At 37.3% G+C, this 24641-nt stretch overlaps 2 protein-coding genes across 4 annotated transcripts in view; one reads left to right on the plus strand and one right to left on the minus strand.

The window, feature by feature from the left end:
* The window catches only part of Gle1 (nucleoporin GLE1), a 29493-nt gene extending 10510 nt beyond the window's left edge, over positions 1-18983 (minus strand). Inside the window, exons 1-9 of the mRNA XM_071590263.1 lie at positions 18906-18983; positions 18569-18730; positions 17977-18186; positions 9326-9525; positions 7714-7816; positions 6535-6625; positions 5000-5212; positions 3318-3451; positions 2556-2741 (exon numbers count right to left, since the gene is read on the minus strand). Coding sequence (XP_071446364.1) covers positions 2556-2741; positions 3318-3451; positions 5000-5212; positions 6535-6625; positions 7714-7816; positions 9326-9525; positions 17977-18186; positions 18569-18691 — 1260 coding nt within the window. The 5' untranslated portion in view covers positions 18692-18730; positions 18906-18983. The remainder of the gene's footprint in view (positions 1-2555; positions 2742-3317; positions 3452-4999; positions 5213-6534; positions 6626-7713; positions 7817-9325; positions 9526-17976; positions 18187-18568; positions 18731-18905) is intronic.
* A 270-nt stretch (positions 18984-19253) lies between these two features.
* clu (clustered mitochondria protein homolog) overlaps positions 19254-24641 on the plus strand; it is a 159481-nt gene continuing 154093 nt past the window's right edge. For 2 of the 3 annotated variants that reach the window (XM_071589764.1, XM_071589765.1), the window contains exon 1: positions 19254-19379. In XM_071589764.1, coding sequence (XP_071445865.1) covers positions 19271-19379 — 109 coding nt within the window. In that variant the 5' untranslated portion in view covers positions 19254-19270. Of the gene's footprint in view, positions 19380-21057; positions 21857-24641 lie in introns of those variants that run through there. The other variant, XM_071589766.1, reaches the window with a different exon arrangement.

Here is a 24641-nt window from a genome sequence, read left to right on the forward strand (position 1 = left end):
GTACAAGCAATGTTCGGGTTAGACACACTGACCTCCACTTTGTATGCATCTGATGATGCCATATCACAATATAGTACCAAATAGTAAAATTCTGTTGAAAATCAAGCTATTCTTTCTGCTGTTATGGATATTTTATTATGGAAGAAACTTTTTTTTCTAACTCTAACACTGAAAAACATGCGTCATCAAAGAGTATCAGCAGTAATCCTCCAGTCAAGGCAGGTTTTTGATGGACCTATGGACGAATCCCCACTCTACACTAGACATAATGCACTGACACCCCACATCACAATACACTGCATATCACCCTTAATGTGGTCTGACATGTGCCCATTATTTTCTTCCTCCCTCTACATTGCTCACCCATCACTCTCTCTTCTATTAGTAGACATCAATCCACCGCTATTTAATTGCCTGGCATCCTGTTTTGTCTTTTAACAACTCCAAACAACCATACAGCCCCCTTACTATGTCATACACTTTCTTTTCTTCCTTTTATTAGGAGGAAAAGTGGTTTGATTCAACCAGGATTTGGGCCATTGTTCATCTAAGCACAGGGTGGATTTACTGCCAATTATGCAACCAACATCTTCTATCAAAGGAATTACACAGACATTCCAGCTTTTTCAATCCTTTCACATCCATATCCTCATTTTCATAAAAAAATTTTCACATTACATCCTTTGTCAGCCTAAAATTGAAGCCTAACTAGTAACTAGCTTCATGGGAGCAATCCAATGGTTATTTAACTGATTTAGAGATAGTTATCTCTCTATCCACTCCAGTTTAACAGAAAAATTATCTTACTTTTAATAGCAAAAAAATGGTAATGAGTAGTAGGCTTTCTTAAAAAGAGCACTGAATTAGCAGTTAAAAAATGGGAAACAATTTCAAAGTACCCAATAATTGATTTCTACAAACCCACGATGGATTAAGTTTTTGTAAACTTAAGTCTGTATTGTACGAGGTCTGTTCAAAAATATTGCAAATTTTGAATTTTTGCGGGTTTCGTATATTTGATTTTTTTGTGGCGTAATGTTGGTACTTACGTCCCTCACTTATGCCGAAAAGTTCGGCCATTTTGAGTGTTCAGTTAATTATTGACAGCTGTTTTGCTTGTCTTCGATTTTTGCCTGTTCCAAAAAATGGATCAAAGAATCTGTATCAAATTTTCTGTGAAAACCGAAATTAAGTGCACGGTCGCATTCCAAATGTTGACTGTGGCATATGGAGAAGCCCAATTCCCAAAGAATGAACACAAAAAATTGAGCACAGAAGTAATGAACGCAATAATTTAGGCTAGTTTAGCTCAGAAAAATAGAATGGAAACTGAGTATAATGCAAAACTGCCACAGAACATGTAGAAGAGTATGAGATGGAATGCCAAAAAGGCAAGGGGCCTTATCTCATTTACCTGAATTTACTGGAAACAAAAACATTAGATTTTTCTGGCATCAACAAATGAATTGCCTAATACCATGATTCTTAAAATTACTTGCATTAATTTTGGAAGTTTAAGTGATTACTTTTAATCTACTTATTATTGAAGGGTGGCTTGTTTAAAAATCTATTGTCTATTTTCTAGAGCATTAGTCAAGGCCAATTATTGCATCATAGAATTGAATTATGAAAGGTGGTATTATCAGTAATTAAAAATGTATTTCAGCATGATGATTTTTTGAGAATTTCATACAGTTATAGAAAATGAAAGTGATTGCAGAGTTTATGCTGAACTGCCAAGAAAAGTCACCAGAAACACAATCAGAATGTCTTTGAGGTTCACACAACTACTGACTAATTAATAACCTGAGGTAGCAACTCCTGGAGATTTGAAGACTTCACACAGTCTTAACTTATTACAAAAATATTTATCATTCAATTATCCATACAACAGCAAGTCAATACTTCTGGCCCCACAGTACATCATCAATAGTGGAATATTTAGAGAGAGATTAAGCATTGAGATAAAAAATTCAAGGACCCAATTTTCCCTCTTAACACAATCCGCAATCTAAACACAAGAGTCATGCACTAATTAGTAATACCAGTCTCCCATACATGGTCTTATTTCCCTTAATTTCCCCAATAAGCATTCTTAAACTCCCTGCCACATGCCTCTTTAACTAGTAGGCCAAGGACCATGTCCAACATCATGTTTACCCCACGAGATTGGCAATTGATTACTATAAGGTTTTGCTTATAAATAACTCCAGGTTCCGTTACAGCCTCAGCAAAGGTTATAGCAGAAATCATTTCAGTGTCATCACCTGAGTGAGTGAAAAATATCACTTCGCAAATAAGTCAAGCATTTAGCAAACTTGTCACTAAGAGAGAGCAATATCTTATGTGAATGCTTGCGGGTGCCAAAAAATTCACCAGCATAGCCTTTGTGGACGTGGTGCCAGTATGCTAACTAGTTAATGGAGTCCAAATAAAGATGGATGTCACAATGTGTGAGTGGCCTTGACAAGATTAGATTTGGAAACTCCTGCTCCAGAGCAAGCAACCGATTTATATATCTATTTATATATCTATTTATATATATTTGTATTTACCACCAGTTTCTTGGCCAGGAGATTTTTGCAGTATGCTATTCCACTTGGGTGAGCAGAAGATGTAACTCTTGAATTGCCAATATCAACAGGTTGGCCAGTAAGTAACTGCCTCAGGCGAAGGAGCTTATCCATCATATGCGCTGAGCTTATTGGCGAGATAGCATTCACTGGAGTACTCACAGCTTTCTAAAGGCAATGGATGTGGAAAGGAGACATGGGAAGGAAGGGAGACTGCTTTAGTATGACAGAAATTCAGAAGCTTGAAAAAAAAAAATGAAACTTCAATCACAGCACTCTTTCAAAAGACTACCTTGGCTCAGATTTCAAGCAAGTAACCTTTCTGTAATTAAAATTACAACTCAAGAATAACTACAGTCTTTCCTCAGAACTTGACAAGACTAATTGAACAATTTGGCAACAGCATGCAACTAAATAGAAATGCACCTCATTAACTTCAATGTGAGCTAAATTTTGGGGTTACATTGATGAAAAAGAAGTTACAGAAGAAGTTTATTATTTCTTTCCTCATTAATTTTCCATCAAAACATTAAATTTTAATTATTGAATAAGAACACACAAGCTTGTACAAGTTTTTATTCTTCAATGGCCAACACAGCTGAGAGAAGTATTTGAATGGCATCCATAATAATGATTCTAAAACAAATTAATGTTTCAAGGATAAACATTCTAGAAGTCCATATGACAACAAAGGAATTAAATGTACTGATACTCATTTGAAAATACTAATTAAAATTCACTTACCTGACAGTCAATCCTAAATTTTTTCCAGCGGTCATCAGTAAATAATGCCTCATATGACTTTTCAAAGGCTTTGAGGTTGTTTTGCAGATTAATGTACATTTTTAATGATTCAGGATCGACACAATCTTTTAGTTCTAAACAAGAAGAGAATATGAGAGCATTTTATTAATCCTACTAACATTGAAATCATTCAAATAACAATGACAGTTATCTTACACCAAAAACACTATACAGAGAGAACTTAAAAGGTTTTAAAGGAGTTACCCTGTGGAATATAATGGTCCACTCATTTTGAGGTAAAAGCAGCATCAACTCAAATATGTACCTTTATTCTCCCACCCTAGGTGTCTAGTACCCACTTCCTGCCAGCTCTTTTCAATATGACTATCTCACTCATCAAGTCTCCTTCATTATTTCATCACTAATATGGTCAATTAGAAAGTCACTTCAAAATTTCAAGGCTTTCTGCTTCAGTACAGTCAGATGTGCAGCACCAGAATAAAGTATTTTTTCCATCAACCACACATTATATTAACATCATCTGGAAATCTCAATGATTTCAGCTAATGCACTCAATTTGCTTTCTGTACTACTTCCTTAAATGAGATGCCTCAGCAGGCTTTTCAAGTATCTCTACTCCCCTTCTAATGACTCACTTGCAGCCTGAGAACATACATTTCGATTAGCTTTAAAACAAAGTGGTATTCATTATAAGCATATACTATTGTTTTCAAGTATCTTTTGGACTGATCCTTTGTGTATTCTCGGAAAAAATCAGATGGCTCAGGTGCAAGGGCACGTCTCCATTCTACACAATTGACGGATAAAACTTAGCATTGCCATGGATACTGTATTGCCAGACGTTGGTGATGGCATAGACTATTACTTGATCATGCACTTCGTGGCATTCCAGGGAAATGTCATGAGGAAGTACCCCAAGGGGCCCAGGAGAGGAGTAACCTACTATTGCCAGGCCAATGCCAAAAGTAAAAAACTTTCTCTAGAACGGTGAATATAAAATATATCATAATCATGTTTCCTGTGATAACCTTGTTAATATGACATCAAATGAAACATAAATCCATTTGCTGGTACCAATAGGTCTTAATAAATTGCTTAAAGACTTTTAATAACCCCTCAAAGAAATATCCTCGTATGGAGATGAAACGAATAATAATGGTGATGGGTGGACAGGAGATTGAGACGATGACATTCTGTACATAAACTCTCAGGCTTGATAACAACATATACACATAAAACAATAACCACAGCACACCACCACTAATCAGCAACAATGCAATCCATATTCTATCCGTTAGTCAATGGACACATCAATGCCAAAGTCAATGGCTGATAACTATTGGTTTGTAATGAGCAACCAGGCAAAGTGACAAAAAAGCAAAAAGCTCCAAGTGAGGCAAGCAACTATTTGCAAATGAAAATTTTAAGGGAAAAAATCTTCCTTGCATGTGAAAGTAAATCTTTTTCAAACTATCAGTAATTGTTCCATGAAATTAGCAGTAATTCATTTCATAATCTCAGCTAACGTACCTACGCATTAAGAAAAAATTTGAAAATCTTTCATTTAGTCATCAGCACATTGGCAAATCCAACTATCCCACTTTCTGGGGGCATGTCTAAACTTGTAGGGAGAGGACATGAAAAATCAACACGGGACTCACCATCAGATATTCTATCCAATGCACTAGTTTTTGGCAAGGAGGCATTTTCTTCAAGTTTTTCAACTCCTGAAGGCCTCTGTTGTTCGCTTACTTGTGGCTGTTCAGTAACTTCCCTCTGTGGATCACTTTCAGAACTATTTTGGGGCAAAGGTTTCACTTGGGAAGAATTTGAATCTGCTTGAGTCACTTGATCAGGTCTCGCATTGATTTTATCTGGAACACAGAGTAGTTTTATTCAGGAGACAAACTTAAGCAAATCAAAAACTGAAAAAAAATATTCATTAAACTTACTCAAATATCTGACAATGTTTGTTTAGTACCAAAGTGCATGAATGTGAAACTAGAGGAAAAAATAACTTTCAAAAGTCATACATAGTTAACGTATTTTATTTACTATGATAAGTAGAAACTTTAAAAGTTTCTTATTGCTTTGGCTTTCCTGCTTATAAATAAATTTAGCTCATTTGAATTTGACAAATAAGTTAAATGCACAAATTTTAATTGATTTTTAATCACTAGTGGAATGCATATTCAAAAGGCATCAAAGGCCAAGGCATAAGAGTATGTAAGGAATGGCATGCAATTTCTACTGTAACACTCTTAACACTTCTGTGCTGCTTGGGTTCTTCAAACAGAGGAAAAATACTCGCCAGCAGTGATTTCTTAACAAAATAATTACACTTGGCTCTTGAATTAACACTTGAAAATATCTTTCTTAGGTCTTAATATACAAAGACATGAAAATATATGACCTTTCACAAAATATATTAGAAAAAAAGGCGTTCACTTACTATCAGAAAAGAAATGTCATACATCTCACAAATAACCAGCTATTTTATGTAACATTACAAAAAAACCATTAACACAGTAATTAACCCGAAGGGTCGGTTTGCTAGGAGATGGTAGAGTTCACCCAAACCCACTAAGCCCAATGGCATGTAAAATGCACACAGCAGAGTAGGGGAGCCAGTTCCTTTCCCAGTGATGATTATGGTTTCCCAGGAAGATCTGGCACCCAAATAATCACATAGCTTGGGGGGAGCTACAGGTGCCCAGAGAGGCTTCCCTGGGAATCGAACCTGGGCCCCCTGGTCATTAGTCTAATGCTCTACCCCTGGACTACCGCGATCCACTATGTGCAGTATTGAATGTTGCAAAATATTTGTGCCCCCACTTTGCACACCCCAGGATGCTACGCAGCAGACAAAATTTAAATTCTTTCTTCAAGGATGAAAGTGGGGCTTTGGCTGGGAGCTTTCTACCTCATAACCTCAACTGAAAACAGCTAGCACCATGAGATGGAACTGGCCCACTGATTGAGGTATTTCATGGGCAATAGCAACATTTTCTTTTTCATTAGTTCAATGAATGGTCAAATAGTCATTCATTTTCTTTAAGTTCAGGCTTGGTAGATCACATGATTTATTCAGAACTTATTAAGTCAAAAGAACCAGAATGAAACAAAGGAATCTTCTATCATGAATTTTAGTGTCACTAGGGACCCATTGAAGTAGGAAAGTATTAATAATTCATACCAACTTCCTCCTGAAGAATATTCAGAATAGAATCCAGTTCACCCACAAGTGATGATGATTTCTCAGCATCATCTTCCCTAATCTCACCCACCTGGAATACAGAATAGTAACAATGTAATGAATGCTTAAATATTTTATGATTTCCAATTCCATATGCTAAAAGGTATCATCTCTCTTCCCATCAGCCACACTAACTTTTATGATATGAAATATCTTAGGGGATAATGGAACCACACACTCAATTTTACAAGTACTTTTTATCATTTCACTAATTACTTCAATTTTCCATTTTGTTTTTAATTAATATCACTCTTCCTTCAAATAAACCAAATGTTAATAAAAGAAAGTCATCAGTGCAACAATATTTTCTCATAAGTTCAGAGAAACATTATGATCTTCACAGCGAAGAATTATGCATTTGGTCCATTACTATAATGATCTTTTTCATTACAAGACTATACATCACAACAATGACAACAATATTAAATATAGAAAAAAGCTACATATTCAAATACATTTTACTTGAAAATAAGTCACAAGCATCATTCTCAAGGAGCTCATTGACTGAGTAAAATGGTTTTACGGCTAAACATGTAATGCATAAGGCTTATTTTGGTTTCATAATTATATGCATTGGATGTTATCAAGAGATTAATAACATTTTTTTACATCACATTAGATAGCATAAATACATAAGCCATAAGGTTTCACAATACAATGAGCAATTTACTGTGGTTTACAATGATCTCTAGAATCATCATCACAGATTTCTTTCGTGGGAGGCAAATAGATTTGATAACAGGAAAGTTACTCCACAGTTTCAATCTGTACAGCAAATTCCAATGGAAAGATTTGCAGTATACCTGAACGAGGAATTCACATGGTAGAAATAATTTTAATTTCAGTGTAAAACACACACTGTTTATATGATCATCTCAAGTTAGTGTCAAGGATGAAGCCTTATAGTTTAATAGGTTGGTCATTTTTAACTACTTCCTTGGGCAAGGTGAATACCCATATTATGGAAAAATGACAATTTAGAGTGCATTTATTTCACAAGGAAAAGAAAGCAATTGGCATAATTTTTTCTCATAGGCCTCTCTCACTAGGAATGCAAAATATGGATAGAGGGGGCATCCAAAAAAGTTGTGTTAAAACCATTAAGTTCTATTGTCTCACCTTACACCTCTTCACCATCTGCTCCATTGCTTCACACAGACTCCGTAATTTGACTACCTGCTCCATTAATGCTGGAACCAGAGCTTGTCTGTCTTTGCAAGATCTGAAATGAAAACATATATCAATGACAGGTAGATGAAACATAACATTTTCATACAAGGCAATTTACTACTTTAAAATTTATAAGTTCATTTGTCTAATTTGGTAGGAATAATGTGATAGGTACATCGTAGAATCACATTGATAATAATAGCTTTATTGGTTTTGAAGATATGGAAATACATATGAGACCCATCAGAATACAAGAGGACAGCACATACATTATCAGTTTACCAGAACATAGTGAAAAATTAAAGGTTCAGATATTCATCATTTGTATAAAAGCAATTATCCTGGAAATACTTTTTAAATTTTGCTTTAAAATTAGAAAGCCCATTCACATTTTTAGTTGAAGGTTAACAGTTAAATAATTTAAAACTCATATACAATGGCCCATTAATATTTAACACAACAATATGGGATGTTACAATAAAATCTTGTCTATGTCTGGTGTGATAACTGTGAACATCTTGGTTACTGATCAAATTTAATGTTAAGTTTACATTCATTGAGGTGAAGATAGCATGGTACACATCAATACACACAAACAGAAGAATTCTCTTTTCTTTAAATACGTTCCTACAAGATATGAAGGTAGGGAAGAGTCAATACTCAGAATTAAAAGGAAGAGTAATTAAATGTGCAATGTGTAGTTTATCATTACTGTGCCTGACCACAAGGCATATGTGTTAATTCTGAAATAATTGTATTCACAATGTCTAGGCTAGACCATTTATTGTCGAGTCTTCAATCAACGGGCTAAATGAGAAATAATTAAGTTTTGGACTCACTTCTACTTCCTCCAGAGAATGTAAACAAATCTTCTGAAGTCTTCTTCAGAAGGTAAGACCAAAGCTCTAAATTTAATTTTTACTTTACATATAAAAAACACAAAACAAGCCATTAATTTGTATTTCTGATTAGCAATTTAACTTTGCATAATTGATAAATAAAACCACCCATTAGTATATTTAAGATTTGTTGTTGTATCCCAGCACAAGAGAACTGGCTAAGACCCTGATGCCTGAAGAAATAATAACTAATCTTTAGTTCATCAAACCTGAGTTTCTTTCATGATCTTGATCTATAAGGTCAAAATGAACATTAAAAGGCGAAAGGTAAAAAAAATGCACATGGATACAGAGTAATAGCATTTTGCTTCAATGTATCTTTGAATATTTATCCCTTTATTATATTATTTCAATCAAATACGACTAACCTGCTTTTTGGGCAGCAAGAAGGCAGATTAAAAAGTGCAAACCACTACAGAAAAAAATAAAATTAGGCAAACAAGAGGTAGTGCACAGGTTAAGGAAAAAAATACTGTTAGCAATCACCTAAAATCTACATTTAGCAGGTAAATCATTAATAATGATATTCATCCATAATTTGAGGCTTTTCCACATTTTAGTAATCAAGTATACCTTAAATGAGGAGAGCTGAAGATTAAGCCATGTCCCTCCAGAATGATTCTGTAATTCCAGAAACTCCATTACACATACACTTAACTTACTTGGTAGCATCAGATATCTGCTGGTATTTGGCCCTGAAGCTCATTTGAGACTCGTATATCCGGTTTAAGAGTTGTTTCAAGTGTTGCTTCTTCTCCTCAGACTTCTTCTCTTCTGCCTCTCTCTGTTTCTTCTCCTCAGACTTCTTCTCTTCTGCCTCCCTCTGTTTCTTTTCCATATCTTTCAGCATTTCATTTATTCTCTGGTGAAACAAACATCAAATTCCATGAGAATACTAAATGGCATTTTATTAAAAACTACTTCCTCAAGATATTTTAATGTTAACCGCTAATATTAAGTACCCAAGCAAAATTTTTCATGAAACATTTATTTATAATCTTCTTGTAACACAAAAGCAGTAAACAGCATTAACAGTTGTTATCGATCTTCTGAAAGGTCTGCATCAACTCAGTCCACTGCATCAACTCAGTCCACTCCCTCTCAGACTATTGCCCCTTTTCATGCCCCCCCAAATCCCAACATACCAAGAGGCTAGCTGAGAAGAGAGACAATAGAGTGGAGAGAAGCCATGGCATCGCAAAGGTGACTAATGCATTTGCGATACAAAAAAAACTTTACTTTGGTTAAGCAATAGCAAATGTCATATATTAGAGATAGAATGTGATAGTTGACCTATTTAAATTGGCCAAGGATCGCTAGACATCATGAATCCAGTCATGCACCAGTATTTATCTGGTCCTTCTTTGCATAAATATTTAATTAAACTTGTGCTTTTCTATTTTTTTCCGTTTCCTGGTCTCATTAAAATGCAATACAGTGGAACCTAGCTCAGTGGGCACCTTGTGCATTGAGTGATTTGCATAACGAGTGATAAGGAAAGGGGTTTTCTCAGAATGATTATCCACCTGCTGCTTCAGTTTGTGTTTAGCACTCGTTCTACTAGTGACTTAGTGTTGCTGGTGATCACACATTTTTCCAAATTTATGGTGAGACATATTGTTTGCATATTTTTTGCGGTAAGTTTAATAATATTTGGTGCATAATTTTAAAAATGTCTCTGAAGAAAGTCACAAAAAGACAGCCTAAAGAGAATTTAAAAAACCATAGAAACGGAAGGTAAAATCATTGAAAAGCAAGAACAAAGTATCAGCACATACAATCTGTCAATTTGCACTATCTTCAAGAACAAGGACAAAATTTAGGAGATCAATTCTTCAAAGGGAGTGACAAGAACATCTACACAATGGTTACATAACCTCAATGATGTTAAAATTTGCCTCCCATATGGATACACAACAAAAAATGGCAATATGATACTATAACGAGAATATCACCTGTGAGAAGGCATAAGTGATTTTCTTCCACCTCGTTAAGAAGATACCAGGGCCATCAACAGCCACAGAAGAAGTATTTGAGGGAAGCCATAGATGGTTAAAGAAGATGAAGGGAAGAACCAGTGAATAGAATGGTTTGAGGCATCACTTTTTGGAAGCAATTCATATAGGAAAAGAAATTCTTTGTTCTTCCACATATATTTTATTATGCACAACCTAAGTTTCGACTTACAAAGTCATTATCAGGTGAAGTACAGAGAACACACGGCTTTATATGCTAGACAGTGATGAGGGGGGGAGGTACTGGTAAAGTGGGAGGAGGGGAAAGAGAAGGGAACTGGTGTGTGTATGGCGGAGAGGGGGAGATAGCGGTTGGGTATGGCGTCAGGGGGGGAAGAGGGGGTCTGGAACAGAGGGAGGTCCAGGAAGGGGGAGCAGGAAGAATGAGTACATCAAGTCATTAATCAATATACCCTTATAATGTGTGTCCTTGGAAATTTCTAAACATTCAAAGGCATCTCATCTTAAACCCTTCTCTCCAAATGTGAAATATCAGGAACAAAGTCACTTGTGCGGTTATTGTCTAGGACGTGCTGGGCATAATGGGAAGAAGGGTTTCTATTTTTGAAATAGGCATAAAGCCTTTCCCATGTTTACGGAATTTCCCCCTGGTCCATCTGATGTAAATAGCAGAGCACTCACAATACAATTAATACACACTATTCTTCTCCATGATGGGAACTTTGTCCTTTCTATTTGATAAAAGCTTCCGTATGTTGCCTTTATTATAGAAGGCTGATTTTATTCTGTTTTCTGGAAAGGTTCTGGTCACTTATGAGATAAACTCCCCAGAAAGAGAATTGATTTCCATATCGATGCATCTTTCTTGAGGATGGATTTGAAAATGGATGTGACTGCTTTTTTTTATGTTTTCTGATACAATTTTTCAACTAATTGGGAGCAGAAACCTTTATTTTCAGCTATCATTTTTATTGATTGGAGTTCTTTTTGGGTGCTCTGTGGGGACAATGGAATACTAGTCAAACCGTGCACCATTGAGTAGAACGCCGCTAATTTTTGGGAGAAATAATGTCTTGACATGAAGAGTGAATGATGTCATCTGTCAAGACCAGCCTTCCCTTCTCCAGCCTACCAGCAGTTTCCCATATCTTTCCCCTCCTAAGATTCCCACTTTCCAACACCTCCCTTCTTCGTCTCTGTCTAGCATATAAAGCTGTCTCCCCTCTGTACTTCACCTAATGATGACTTTGTTAGCTGAAACCCAGGTCGTGCATAATAAAATGTACGTGGAAGAACATTTCTTTTCCGAGAGAACCAGTATCCATAGCATTGTGAGGCATGGTGAAGCAGTGATCTCCATCTCCAAGGGCAGCAGAAAATTTCATTGGTGATTTCAAGACGCTCCCAGATTCTAAGGGTCACCTGCCACAACTGCCTCTTAAGGATTCTGCAAATTTATTTCATGAAAATGCTGAGTTGCATTCTCACAAAATTTTGAAGTGGCAGAAAAAATAAATGTCTCTAGGCAGCTTTCTTGTAAAACCAATATGGAGTATATTATTAATAATGAATTAATTATTTCAATTCTTTTTGTTTTATACAAATCAAATATGCATTCCAGATTGGTTCATTCCACTATAGGGGAAAGGATGAAGATGATTCTCAGTATTCAACTGTTTCCAGCTCAACATTGTGGAAATTCATATATATATATATATATATATATATATATATATATATATATATGTGTATATATATATATATATATACATATATATATATACATCTCTTGGCTAAAGAATCGGGGCGCTTGGCGACATATAAGACCCACGGATCTCAGGGTAAATTACATATCCTCGATAGCTCAAGTGGTTAAGAGCATCCGCCCGGCAAGTGGAAAGATCCGGTGTTCGAGTCCCGGTTGAGGAGATATTTTTACTCTTGTGATCCTTTCGATTCCGCCTTCCCCACCTCTATTGTGTTCGTCCTTTATACGTGTTCCTATCCCTTTTCCTTATATTTGTTTCTGTATATATGAGTATTTATTCGCCGTTTGGCGGGATTTCGTGTTTGAATGTATATATATATATATATATATATATATATATATATATATATATATATATATATATATATATATATATATATATATATATATATATATGTATGTATGTGTGTGTGTGTGTGTGTGTGTATATATATGTATATATATATACGTATATATGTGTATATACACATATATATATATATATATACACACACGTATATATATATATATGTATACATACATATATATTTTTTTTTTTTAAGTAATCTACCGGTTAAGGTAGGTTTTTGGACGGACACAACTACCAAACAAATATTTTATTACTCCTAACAAAACACAAAATCCATCATCCTACTCTATATCAGGTCCCTCTTCATCTCTGAGTACTTTCTTCCTCCCTTCATCCCGTTCAACATCCCTATCCTGTTCCTTCCCTTTCCTCTTTTGCCCAACATTCTACCCTCTATCACAGTCTTCAACATCCCACTGCCGGTCAATACCCCCTTCAACCACTTCTCCTGCCTCCATAGGATTTCTCCCAACAAACCCCTCTCTTCGCCCACCATACCAAGTACTTCCTCATTTGTTTTCTTCTCTGTCCATTTCACCTTCTCCATTCTTCTCCACACCCACATTTCAAAAGCCTCCAATCTACGTCTATCCTCCTGCTTCAATGACCACGTTTCCGCTCCGTACATAGCTACGCTCCATATCAAAGTTTTTACGAGTCTTTTCTTAACATCCTTACTCAAAGTCCCTGTCATCAACTCCCTCCTCCTTGTGAAAGCCTCTTTGCCTAGCGCAATTCTTCTCCTTACGTCCCTACTACTTTGACCATGTTGGTCCAAAACACTACCGAGATACGTAAACTGTTCTACCTGCTCTAGCTTTTGCCCTCCTATTTTAATGTTAAGCTTGGCCTTTTTCTTTCTAGAAAATCGCATAACCTTTGTTTTATTAATATTGATTTTCATCCCATACCTGTCGCACTGAATTTCCAATTCACTAAGCAATGCTTGCAGTCCCTTGGCTGACTGACAAACTAAAGCTTGGTCATCAGCAAACCTAACTGATTTTACGAATTCCCCGCCCACTTTCATTCCTACCTCGAGTTCTTCCCATGCCTCTTTGATCATTTCTTCTGCGTACAGGTTGAACAGCAACGGTGATAATGGGCAACCCTGCCTTACACCCCTTCCTAACACTGCCCATCCTGACTCCCCGTTTCTCACCCTCACCTGAGCAGTCTGAGACATGTACAGGTTGCGGATAAGCCTCCTTTCCCTCCAATCTATATACATATATATATGTATACATATATATATATATATATATGTATACATACATATATATATATATATGTATACATATATATATATATACAAATACATATATATATATATATATATATATACTACCTTGATCAAAATGTTCCCGGAATAACCACCGTGTGGCGCTCCCATCGTTCCGATTTGAGTTCTGTTTTTTTTTGTTAAATTGGTACATCTGTTGTTGATATTCCCTTTAAATCTTAGTGTCATAACTTGACATTTTCAAAAGTTACGTAGCCAAGAGTACATCTATCTCTGTGTGTGTTGGCGATTTTTTACAATTTCAGAAATGGATTTAAATTTGCAACAACGAACTTGTATTAAATTTTGCGTAAAAAACGGATTTAGTGGCGCACGGACGTTGGAAATGTTGGAAAAGTGTTTCGGCAACGATTCTCTAAAAAAAACGGTCGTTTACCAGTGGCACGAGCGGTTCAGAAGTGGTCGTGAGTCAATCGAAGATGATGAACGCAGTGGCAGACCATCGACATCGAAAGTCGGTGAAAAAATTGATAAAGTAAAAGAAATGTTGGTCAAAAACCGCAAATTAACCATCAGAGAAATAGCGGAGGACTTGAACATTGCCTATGGATCCGCCCAAGACATTGTGGTTAATGATTTGGGTTTCCGTCGTGTAGCAGCAAAGTTGGTGCCAAAAGACCTCAATTTCATGCAAAAAAGAGACCGTGTTGACGTCGCAAAAGACATGATTTGCGAGGCTGAATCCGATCCCACATTCATCAAAAGGATCATTACTGGAGACGAGACGTGGGTTTATGAGTACGACACGCAATCCAGACATCAGGCAAGTGAATGGCGTTCACCAAATGAGCCGAGACCAAAAAAACCACATCGTTTTCAGTCAAAATAGAAGGCAATGCTGACGGTTTTCATGGATTACAACGGTGTAGTGCATCATGAATTTTTGCCAGAAGGCCAGACAGTAAACAAAGAGTATTATTTGGGCGTTATGAGACGTTTGCGTGAAGCAATTCGCCGAAAGAGACCAGAAATGTGGGCAGAAAACTCGTGGATTTTGCACCATGATAACGCACCGTCGCACAGTGCTATCATTATTCGTAATTTTTTGACGAAAAATGCAACAAATACCATCCAACAGCCACCGAATTCACCTGATTTGGCTCCCTGTGACTTCTTTCTGTTCAATCGAGTTAAAAAACCATTACGGGGAACGCGTTTTAGCAGCCAAGAGGAAGTAATGGAAAAATCGCAGGAAGCACTGATGGACATACCGAAAACCGAATATAAAAAATGTTTCGAGGATTGGATCAAGCGCTGGCATAAGTGTGTTGCAGTCGATGGGGATTACTTTGAAGGGGACAATATAGATTTAGATGAATAAACTTGTATTTTTAATTTTCTGAATAAATTCCGGGAAATTTTTGATCAAGGTAGTATATATATATATATATATATATATATATATATATATATATATATATATATATATATATATATATATATATATACATATATATGTATACATATATATATGTATATACATATACATATATATATATATATACATATATATATACATATATATACATATACATGTATATATATATGTTATATGTGTATATATATATATATATACATATATATATATATATATACATATACATATATATGTATATATATATGTTATATGTGTATATATATAAATGTGTATATATATATATGTATGTATGTATATATATACATATATATATGTATATACATGTATATATATATATTTTTTTAAGGTAATCTACCAGTTAAGGTAGGTTTTTGGATGGACACAACTAACAAACAAATATTTTATTACTCCTAACAAAACACAAAATCCATCATCCTACTCTATAGCACGTCCCTCTTCATCTCTGAGTACTTTCTTCCTCCCTTCATCCCGTCCAACATCCCTATCCTGTTCCTTTCCTTTCCTCTTTTGCCCAACATTCTACCCTCTATCACAGTCTTCAACATCCCACTGCCGGTCAACACCCCCTTCATCCACTTTTCCTGCCTCCATAGGATTGCTCCCAACAAACCCCTCTCTTCGCCCACCATACCAAGTACTTCCTCAATTGTTTTCTTCTCAGTCCCTTTCACCTTCTCCATTCTTCTCCACACCCACATTTCAAAAGCCTCCAATCTACGTCTATCCTCCTGCTTCAATGACCACGTTTCCGAACCGTACATAGCTACGCTCCATATCAAAGTTTTTACGAGTCTTTTCTTAATATCCTTACTCAACGTCCCCGTCATCAACTCCCTCCTCCTTGTGAAAGCCTCTTTGCCTAGCGCAATTCTTCTCCTTACGTCCTTAGGGATGTTGGACGGAATGAAGGGAGGAAGAAAGTACTCAGAGCTGAAGAGGGACCTGATGTAAAGATGATGTTGTGTTTTGCCAGGGGTCACAAATAATTTAATTAGTAATTATGTCCATCCAAAAACCTACCTTAACCGGTAGATTACCTAATAATATATATATATGTGTGTGTGTGTATATATATATATATATATATATATATATATATATATATATATATATGTATATATATATATATATGTATATATATATGTATATATATGTGTATATATATGTGTATATATATATATGTATATATATATATTTATATGTATATATATATGTATATTTATATGTATATATATATGTATATATATATATATATATATATATATATATATATATATATATATATATATGTATACGTATATATATAAAACCATAAACACAGTAATCAACCCGAAGGTCAGTTTCGTAGGTGATGGTAGAGTTCACCCAGTACTAAGCCCGACGGCATGTGAAATTCACACATCAGGGTAGGGCGCCAGTTCCTTTCCCTGTGCCGGTTTCCCAGGAAGACCTGGTACCCGAAAATCACTTCAGCTTGGGTGCAGCTGCAGGTGCCCAGAGTGCCTTGCCCGGGAATCGAACCCGGGACCCCCCGGTCAGTAGTCCAACGTTCTGCCCACTGGGCTACCGCGACCCATGCATATATATATATATATATATATATATATATATATATATATATATATGTATGTATGTATATATATATATTTATATATATGTATGTGTATATATATATATATATATATATATATATATATATATATAATATTCCTTGAATAATTGTACATAATACATTTTTAGGCATGAAACACATTATAATATTTAACAATGATATATATGGGAAAAATTGTTTCATTTGACAAGTGTTTTGCTTTCCAAGAAAGATTTCAGAGTGAATTATGCTCTTAGTGTTTAGGTTCCACTGTATCTACATTAGATACCCTCAGGGAAAGCATAAATAGAAACATATAGTTATCACAATATCACTTATATTATAATTTAAAAACATTTATATACAAGTAATTTTACACAGTAAATTAAATTTTGACTTCACCTCGGAATTTCGTTCCTCATTGAAACCTCCAAAAAATGTCTCTAATCAGGAAAACCTTAAGCAATATCTTCCAGAAAACTGCCAAATTGATTTGTCTTTAAAGGCTTACCCAAGAGAGCAAACTGTGCCAATCAGAAATAATACATGTGACATTACATATACATGTGACATATGTTTCATGCTATATTCAAGTTGGGTAAACTAATTTCTGAAACAATTGTCCAGAACTGAAAAAATGGAGGCTTATAATAAAGCAGTAATAGAAAATTGTAGCAGGGACATCAAGTAGTAAAAAAATAGCATTTTCGACTTTCCAATAATGAGGAATCGAGGAAAATAAATGCTGATGCTCACCTGGTGCATACTGTAATGAGACCAGATACATGTGGTGTTCTTTAATTGAACCTTAATAATTTTCACAGAAGTATGGGGACAAGGGGAACGTAAAATTAAAGCGATGGAAATGCATTTAGGCCGAACAAAACTTCATACAACAAACAAGAGTGCGTGAAAACCTATTCGAACCTTAGTACTTTGCTCATGCTGAAGATTTAATTGTTGATGACGGGTGGCGGCAAGATGTTCTTCGTGTCGTAGTTTAGCGAGAAAAGCTGTCTCCTGTCGCAAAGCCTCGGCCGCCTTTTCTCTGGCTAGGCGCTCTTCTTTAGATTGTTCTTCCCGATGTAGAGCATTGAGATCTTCACCCATCTTCCATATTCTAGCCTGCATAGCCTCCTATAAAAAAAGGAATGTACATAAGTTATCGGCCAGAGGTAGAGCAGACAGGTATGATAGCTTCACTAGCAACATGAATAAGCTATGAGTTCACAGAAATGTTACGAGAAAGAATAGTTTATCTCATTTAGCTTACTTAATCCTTTACATGTAAGTTACAATTCCATTAAAGTATAGATTAAATGCGTTTGAGAGGCTAAGTGATGTCTTTATTGAAAGAGAAAGTCGCAATACATTTTAAATTTTAGCAAAGCGTAGTATACAAACCTCGTCCCCAAGCATTAATTACATTTTCGGATCAAAAATTTCCAGTGTTATGGATACATTTTTTCATCAACTGCATATATACGACGCCTATGCTTACTCTTATAGTAGCACTGACCTTCACTTGGAGTTTTCTGATCCTGTCCAGTTCTAGCATCATTTTCTCCACGGAGGATTTCCCATTCATGATCTCATTGGAAATGATATCATGGTCTTTTATTGACTTCTTCGGAGGAGACATGTTTTTATTTCTTTAAACGGGCATTAGTGACGTATTATTCTGAAATGAGAACATATTCCACGGTAACAGAAGGACATTATTTATTCAAAAATGCACACTACAATTCATTGCTATTTATCAATATAATTCCGGCAAATGAACCAATATGTCGCCATTTTCCAAGTTTGAAAATGTTTCTCGAATATTTTTCTGTGAGTTAAAATTAATGACTCACGTAAAAATGGGTATTTCTTAAAGTTCAGCCACAGTTCTCTTGTACTTTGACATGACGCACAATGATTTTTGCGCTTTACCAATCGCATAGTGAATTTCATTTCTCAACTGTTTTTGTGTGCTCTGAAGGGATAATGGTAACGGTCTAATTCCGTCTAATAATTTCATGTAGAGATATATTGCTTGAATTTATTTATTTTTTACTATTTATATTTCATAAATTGGAAATTTAGACATAAAAATCTGGCTAATTCCTTTAAATTTACATATTATATATTTATGCAATTGAGCTTAGTTCTTCGTTGCACTTCGCGGCGTAGTCCCACGTGCCGTCTGCAGACTGTTCTGGTGTTCTGTGTTGGTAATATGGCTCTTGGTACTCAAGTGGATAATACTTCTGAAAACGGTACAAAATCTGCGGATGGACATATTTCGCAAAATGGGAAAGAAGAAAATGGTCTCTATTCATCTGCAGGTATGCGTTTCTTCCTTTCTGTGATCCAGATAGTACATATCAGTGTGTGCATGTGGTGTGTACTTAACGTGAAACCGGGTTTAACGCAGTTATACCGTGCCCAATGGATAATTATGGTGAAGTAAAATGATAACACTACAATTTTATTAGAGAATAACGATGAAATTGTGAGCTAGGCCGATATTATTCCTTGATATTTCATTCTCTTGAGGTGTCTGCGCATATTTCGGTCGATCGGATTCATAAGTTTTAGATTTGTTTCAATCCTATTAGTTCTCGAATTTCCTTCGTGAATTCTTTTCGTTTACATGGCCTAATTGAGTTCTTATTTGCGGATGTAGTGAATGAATGACCTGGCGGTTGCTTTGACGATAGTGTTGCTTTAATGGTAGCTGGTGAGAATTGTAAAAATTTGGCGTTATAATGAATTTCTTAGTAACGTTAGACTACGTTTCGATTTTTGAGTGGTCCTGGACTTGTGTTTACAGTGGCTGTGAGAGTAATTCTCAATCCCTTCGTATAGAGCGAACTCCGTATAATTAAATATCCCCTCCAAATTGGTTGATGTCCACGCATCTGATATTCATTAACTCAATTCTTGTTATTATGCCCCATAAGACTTAGCATTGTTTATTTGGAGGATTTCTCCATTTCTTGTTTCAATTTAGTGCACATTTTTTACCAGTAAGTTAATATTTATCCGTTGATGATCATTAGATTTCGAATTACCTTTCGATAATTGATTGAATTTATTTACAGTTATCTATCTGTTGGTCAGTATAGGTTCTGAAATTTTTTAAATTTTACTAAGTTTCCTTGTTAAAATACAATTTTTAGATTGAAAATAGTGTTTTTTGATTTAACAATGTGGCCAAACTACTTACTATCATATGACCTTACCAATGCCACTCGTACTGTAAAGAACGCACAGTTTGTGTATTATTCTTATTACTACCTAAGGAAAAAATTTCTAGCACCAATAATCATCGTTACCTTTTCGACATTCCAGTTCTCTTATGTGCCCCAAATCCCCCACCTACCTGATTCAATGGAGGGTGAAAGGGGGTTCCTGTATTGATTGTCATTTGAACTCGAATGTAGTGCCCTTGAACATTTTTGAAAAGTGATCCTTACTTATAAATGACGTTTTCTGGAACGCTATTATCGGCGTCAGCGATTTTTCTCTTCTCTCAAGTTTTTTGTCCGGTAATTAATATATTTCGTGCCAACGTTCCTCCGCCTTAGCAGAGGTTTGAAAAAAAATTCGCATCATTTCTATTTGAGTGTTTTGAATAATTTTCATCTCAAGGATATCGTTCTCTCCTCGTCGGCAATCGCGGACCGTGTCTGCCTCGTCCGTGTGCGGTTGCGTGTATTGTTTTTGTTTGCCTCGCATGCTGGGCGCACCCAATGCCATCCCTCCTGTTATATGCTTAATAGGGTCAGTTATTCAGCTCTTCCTATCCTCCTCCCCACTTTCCTAACTCGTACTCTCCCACCCCCTCCCCGATCGGCCCCGAACCTCCCACCCTCCTTTATTCTCTCCCCCCATCCTCCCCCGGGAGCAGTTAGTCCGTCCGGACCCATCCAGTTGCACGCCCCCCTCCGAATCAAGTCGGGGGGGTCGGCCTCTCCCCCACATAGTCTCTCTGCTGCGAAATCCTTCGAGGTGGCCCTCGGAAGAGTGCGGCCCGTGCCCACCAGCGAAGGAGTTCGCTCCGTTGTGACATGCCGCGCTCGGGGCCCCTGGTGGCGTGCATCTCGCGGGAGGAACACCGCTTCGACAGTGCCTGCCCTGCGGGAGGGAGGGCGCGGTCGTCTCTCCCGGAGGGCCCGCCCCTTGAAGCTCCAGCGCTGGAACGCACCCGAAGCAGTGTTCTCTCAATATCGGAGTTGTTAACTGGGCACGTGGTGCGCCCGTAAGACGAGGGGGTTGCTTCGCATCATCTCTCTAACCCCCTCCCGCATGTTTGCTCCGCGATGACGCGTGGAATGGAAGGACTTGCGTCACATCTCGGAAAGTTATATAACGCGGGAGTAATGTGTCGTGTCGGGGAGTCTCGCATTGCATCATTTTCCACGGACGAAGCCACCGAATATTTATCACTCGGTGACTCGAGTCGGTGTTGTATGTACGATAGGTGTTCCCTCGTACCGCTGATGTGTTTTTTTATATGTTAACCTTAACTTCGAGGCACGTAAATCAGACGTTTTTGATAGTGATTGGCCTATGCCAAGGATAAGTGTTCGGCTTGTTTTTGTCGTGCCTAAATGTTTCGGTATCTGTATGTGTGTGTGCATGAATGTATATTTTTTGTGTGCGTCTAAAATACAATTCGGTGGATTTGGAGGAATTGAAATGCGCACGAGGATAAACTCGCGTTTCTGAATCTGTTACCAATCCGAGGAATCCAAGGAATTGAAACTGTTTGTGTGAAGTACATCGTCTTTCAAGGAGAAAGTTCCTGTGAATTGTCGTGAGTGTTCTTAATCAGTTTCGTCCGACTGGTTAAATTAAATCCAATTATTTCGAATAAAACTGTATTTTTAAGTTTTCGTAGGGTTTCATGATACGCTTTTGGATGTTTTGTCACGTTATCATGGGCCTTGTGCACCGGGTGGTTGCGCGAGGCTACTCTAGAACGTATTTTGCAGATTATCCCCGTGGAATATTTCAGATGATTCATTAATTACTTTCGAGGGGTCCCACTATAAGTATTCTTGTTCTATCAATCTCCTTACGCTTCCGCCAATTCTTCTGTGAGATAAATGAGTTATCGACTGTTCTCGTCGGACTTGAGGACCAGCTATTCCATTTTGTCCGAGAAAGTTGTCCGCGTCTCAATTATGCCACATTCCCCCTCGGAACTGTAGCCGTACCAGATTGGCACGGAGCGAACTGCTTTTGGACCATACTCTCATTTCGTTCGATTCTTCGTGGGCTCTTCAGGAACCGGCTTGGTCGATCGAAACTGTGACATTTTCGGTGAAATTGGATTGTCGTGGTGCATGCATCTTTCTGTGCGTTCTATTCTACTGCTAATTGCTATTGCGAATATTTTTGGCTCGGGAATGGCGTACATGTTTTGTTAATGTATATAATCCGGCGGAAGCTCTAGCGCCGTGTGATTGATCCGTTTCATCGGGGATGGTCCGCCAATGTGTGTGCGAAGATTTTTAGTGGGGGGGATGTAGGAGCGTTTCTATGGCATCCATTTACTGAAGAGGCATTTCATTTCTCTTATAAGACGTTATTTTTCGAGTCTTTGCTTCGGACCGCAATATTTCTCGGACCCGTGTTGGGAAGAACTGCATTCGAGCGGAGAGGAGCCGGGATTTAACTCCACTCAAGATGTGGACGGTTGAAATTGCCCACTTCAGTCCTCTTTTCTCTATGAACAGATAATTTTCGATCTCTGCCCTTTCGGCCGGGTTGCAGTGGGGGAAGCGCGCGCGATAGCTGATGCAGGGTAGCCCGTCTCTTGGCAAGTATCGACAGTGTTGTCGGGCGTGGAATGGAGGAGTGTTACGGCCCAGCCCTGCGCGCCTCGGGGCTTAGGTATTTATAACGGTAAATGTGCCCCGACCCGTGTCCTAGGTGCCAATGGCCAGCCAGGGGCTGCCAGACCGAAATCTGCATTCACGGCTGTGAGATGACACGCATGCCTCAATGCCAATTTCCTGTAGTTTTTGGTGAAGACACCATTGTGTTGACCTTAATAAAATTTTGAAGATGGCCCTAGGGTAAAATTTCTGAGATTAAATGAATGCCCGTATTTGTCTCGTAAGGTGATGTAAGGGTTGTAATATGGATACAGACATTGATACGTGCAAATAAACGCATAACTTATTTAGTTCGAAATTTGTATTTTCATGATTGTCATTTATTTAAGTTAATAAACATGCTTCATTTATTTTAACCATGTATATTTATTACCCGCTTGCCTATATATGTGAAACAATGGGTGTCCAACTGACTCCTTGGAGCTAATCCAAAAAAATTATGATCTTGTATTAACATAAGTGAGCACCTGTCTTTCTTGCAGTGTCGAAAATTGTATGAAATATCTGTTTTCCTGTGTGAGTGCGTGCAAAAATCTCCATTCGAACGATGTGTACCGGACGAAGGCTAAGTGAACCGTAGCGCACGTAGAAAGTATTCATTGCGCATTAGCTGGACAATTTATAGAATTAAGTATTCTCCTATAAGTATTTTCGCAAAATTTCACAAAGCAATGGCCATTATTGAATACCCAGTCGGAATGCCAAGGAGAAATTTTATGATGCTAATAATTGAATAATGGATGCAGCTACTCTTAGGCGAAAGTGATTCATGAGTTCATGTTAAGAATAGTTGCGTGTTGACCTCCTCCATTGCTCTCAGTTGTCCAGATAATATCCAAAGTCACAATCACTGCCCTCGCTGCTTAACCGTATTTGTTTACTCACTGTTTCCATTCTTAGATGTGTAATTCACAACATATATCCGCGTAAACTAACTCCATCGTATCATTTGGTGACGAAGGAGCGCACCCAAATTCAAATTTCAAGTCTAGCCAAGGGGGTGGCTCTATTAATACAAAGTAAAAAAAAATAATGGGCGTTTGTTGATTTGGCATTTCATGGACTCGTACCATTGCATATCACTGACTACTGTCGCAATGCATTTAAAATTAATGCCTTGGCGAATTGTCATCAGCCAGCACATATATATCTCTTCTGGATGATATTACATCACCCCCGTGTCGAAGAGTTCCTTTCGTTTTTCGCCCCCACCCGTTGAGCCAATGATGGGGTAAATTTTTGTTTAGTTTGCCATTCTATCGTAGGTTGAACATCGTCTCCCCTCGCCACACGCCCTTGCGGCGGCTTGCGGGGTATTATGTAGATGTTTCTCTAAGTGAGGGTGAATATTGTGCTCGTTAAGTTTGATTCATAGTTTTTGTAGTGGTGGCCGAGTGAATGTCAAATATCTTCAGTGCCATTGCAAGCGTAGCGTCGCCATCATCTGCCCAGGGGACTCGCGCTCAATCAATCAACCGCTGAGGGCGCAACTTGATACACAGACGTGGTTACGCCAATCGCCGACTCTGGAGTGAGCCGTTGACGGACTTCAGAGCATTATATATCGCTCTTTCTTCAGTTGATTATGTACGAATGTAATGCAGCCTGCTGATCAAACCGGGCATGTGGCTCCTGGCGATTGGCGCGTTTTATGAAAACTGAAAATTGAGGCAGCTTGATTTGTAGCAATTCCCTATT

The sequence above is a fragment of the Hetaerina americana genome, unplaced genomic scaffold (assembly GCF_022747635.1).
Source record: "Hetaerina americana unplaced genomic scaffold, ioHetAmer1.1.p SCAF_4, whole genome shotgun sequence".
NCBI classification, from domain to species: Eukaryota; Metazoa; Arthropoda; class Insecta; order Odonata; family Calopterygidae; genus Hetaerina; species Hetaerina americana.